The sequence below is a fragment of the Nicotiana sylvestris genome, chromosome 7 (assembly GCF_000393655.2).
Source record: "Nicotiana sylvestris chromosome 7, ASM39365v2, whole genome shotgun sequence".
Lineage (NCBI taxonomy): Eukaryota > Viridiplantae > Streptophyta > Magnoliopsida > Solanales > Solanaceae > Nicotiana > Nicotiana sylvestris.
In genome coordinates this window covers 68,477,470-68,479,247 of record NC_091063.1, presented here as the reverse complement: position 1 = coordinate 68,479,247, position 1,778 = coordinate 68,477,470, and the positions used below count along the sequence as shown (strand labels likewise).

The 1,778-nt window shown below is 41.8% G+C and overlaps 1 protein-coding gene across 1 annotated transcript; it reads right to left on the bottom strand.

Annotated features, from left to right (window-relative positions):
• Positions 1 to 370: 370 nt before the first annotated feature.
• On the bottom strand, positions 371 to 1,540 carry LOC138873273 (uncharacterized). The gene is made up of 2 exons (XM_070151720.1): positions 1,388 to 1,540; positions 371 to 640 (listed from the first exon to the last, which is right to left on the bottom strand). Exons 1-2 carry the CDS (start codon positions 1,538 to 1,540, stop codon positions 371 to 373), a joined length of 423 nt encoding a protein of 140 aa, XP_070007821.1.
• Between the last annotated feature and the right edge of the window lie 238 nt (positions 1,541 to 1,778).

Genomic DNA, 1,778 nt, shown 5'->3' with positions numbered 1-1,778 from the left:
TATTGTTAGTGCATGGAAATCTAAGCTTTTCGGATACCAGATAATGTTGATGACCTATCTCTGATACCAAAACCACTCTAATACCCACACCTTTGAAGTTGGCAGCTCTGTCAAAGAACATTCTCCAACCATCATATGCTTTAGCAATGTCCTCTCCTATGAATGACACTTCTTCGTCAGGAAAATACATTTTTAGTTGTTCGTACTCTCCTCCCACAAGATTTTCAGCAAGATGGTCTGCCAACGCTTGTCCTTTGACTGCCTTCTGAGTTACATAGATGATATCGAACTCACTTAACAATATCTGCCATTTGGCTAACTTCCTAGTAGGCATACACTTCTGAAAGATGTACTTTAGAGGATCCATTCTCTATATGAGGTATGTGGTATAGACATAGAAGTAATGCCTCAGTTTCTGAGCTGTCCATGTCAAAGCACAACAAGTGCATTCTAGCAGAGAATACCATGCCTCGTAAGGTGTGAACTTCTTACTCAAGTAGTATATGGCTTGCTCCTTTCTTCTTGTCTCGCCATGTTGTCCCAAAACATAACCGAAAGCCACATCTAGTACGGACAAATAGAATAGCAAAGGTCTCCCAGGTTCTGGGGGGACTAGGACTGGTGGCGTGGACAGGTATTCCTTAATTTTGTCAAAAGCCCTTTGACAATCTTCAATCCAACTGGTTTCAGCATCCTTCCTCAACATTTTGAAGATGGGTTCACATATTATTATGGATTGTGCTATGAAGCGGCTGATGTAGTTGAGGCGTCCTAGGTAGCTCATCACATCCTTCTTGTTTTTTGGTGGTGGTAACTCTTGGATAGCTTTAAATTTTGACGGGTCCAACTCGATTCCTCGGCGGCTGACAATGAATCCCAATAATTTTCTTGCAGGAACCCTGAATGCATATTTTGCGGGGTTCAGTTTTAGATTGTACCTCCGTATCCTGCCAAAGAACTTCCTCAAGTCTGCTATGTGATCTGTGTCCCTCTTGGATTTGATGATGACGTCATCCACATAAACCTCTATTTTCTTGTGTATCATATCGTGGAAGATGGTCGTCATGGCTCTCATGTAGGTGGCCCCAATGTTCTTTAGACCGAATGACATCATTTTGTAGTAGTATTCTTCCCACGGTATAATGAAGGTTGTTTTCTCTACGTCTTCTTCGTCCATCCAAATGTGATGATAACCCATGAAGCAATCTACAAAGGATTGGAGTTCATTCTTGGTGCAATTGGCGATTAGAATGTGTATATTTGGCAGTGGAAAATCATCCTTGGGACTTGCTCTATTTAAATCCTAATAGTCAACACACACCCTTACTTTCCCATCTTTCTTCGGAACCGGTACGATGTTGGCTAACCAGGTTGGGTACTCAACTACCTTGAGGACTTTGTCTTTGATCTGCTTAGTGACTTCTTCCTTGATTTTTAGGCTCATGTCTGGTTTGAACTTCTTGAGTTTCTGCTTCACCGGCGGACACATTGGATTAGTGGGCAACTTATAAGCTACTATGGATATGCTCAGGCCAGTCATGTCATCGTATGACCATGCAAAATATCCTCATATTCTTTCAGGAAATGAGTATATTCTTCCTTCTTTGATAGTGATAGGTGAATGCTTATGCGAGTCTCCTCGACGGTTTCGGCGTCTCCCAAATTGATTGCCTCGATTTCGTCCAGGTTGGACTTGAGTTTGTTCTCAAAATTCTCAACTTCTCTGATAACTTCCTCGGGTATTTCATCCTCTTCTTCTGAGTCACTATCCTTATGTT

Excerpts from the sequence above, each read along its gene's own strand:
- LOC138873273 (XM_070151720.1), bottom strand. The coding sequence starts at position 1,540 with ATGACTGGCCTGAGCATATCCATAGTAGCTTATAAGTTGCCCACTAAT. Across the intron at positions 641-1,387 it reads TCAAAGACAAAGTCCTCAAG|GAATACCTGTCCACGCCACC; the intron begins GTAGTTGAGTAC and ends GACAAAATTAAG.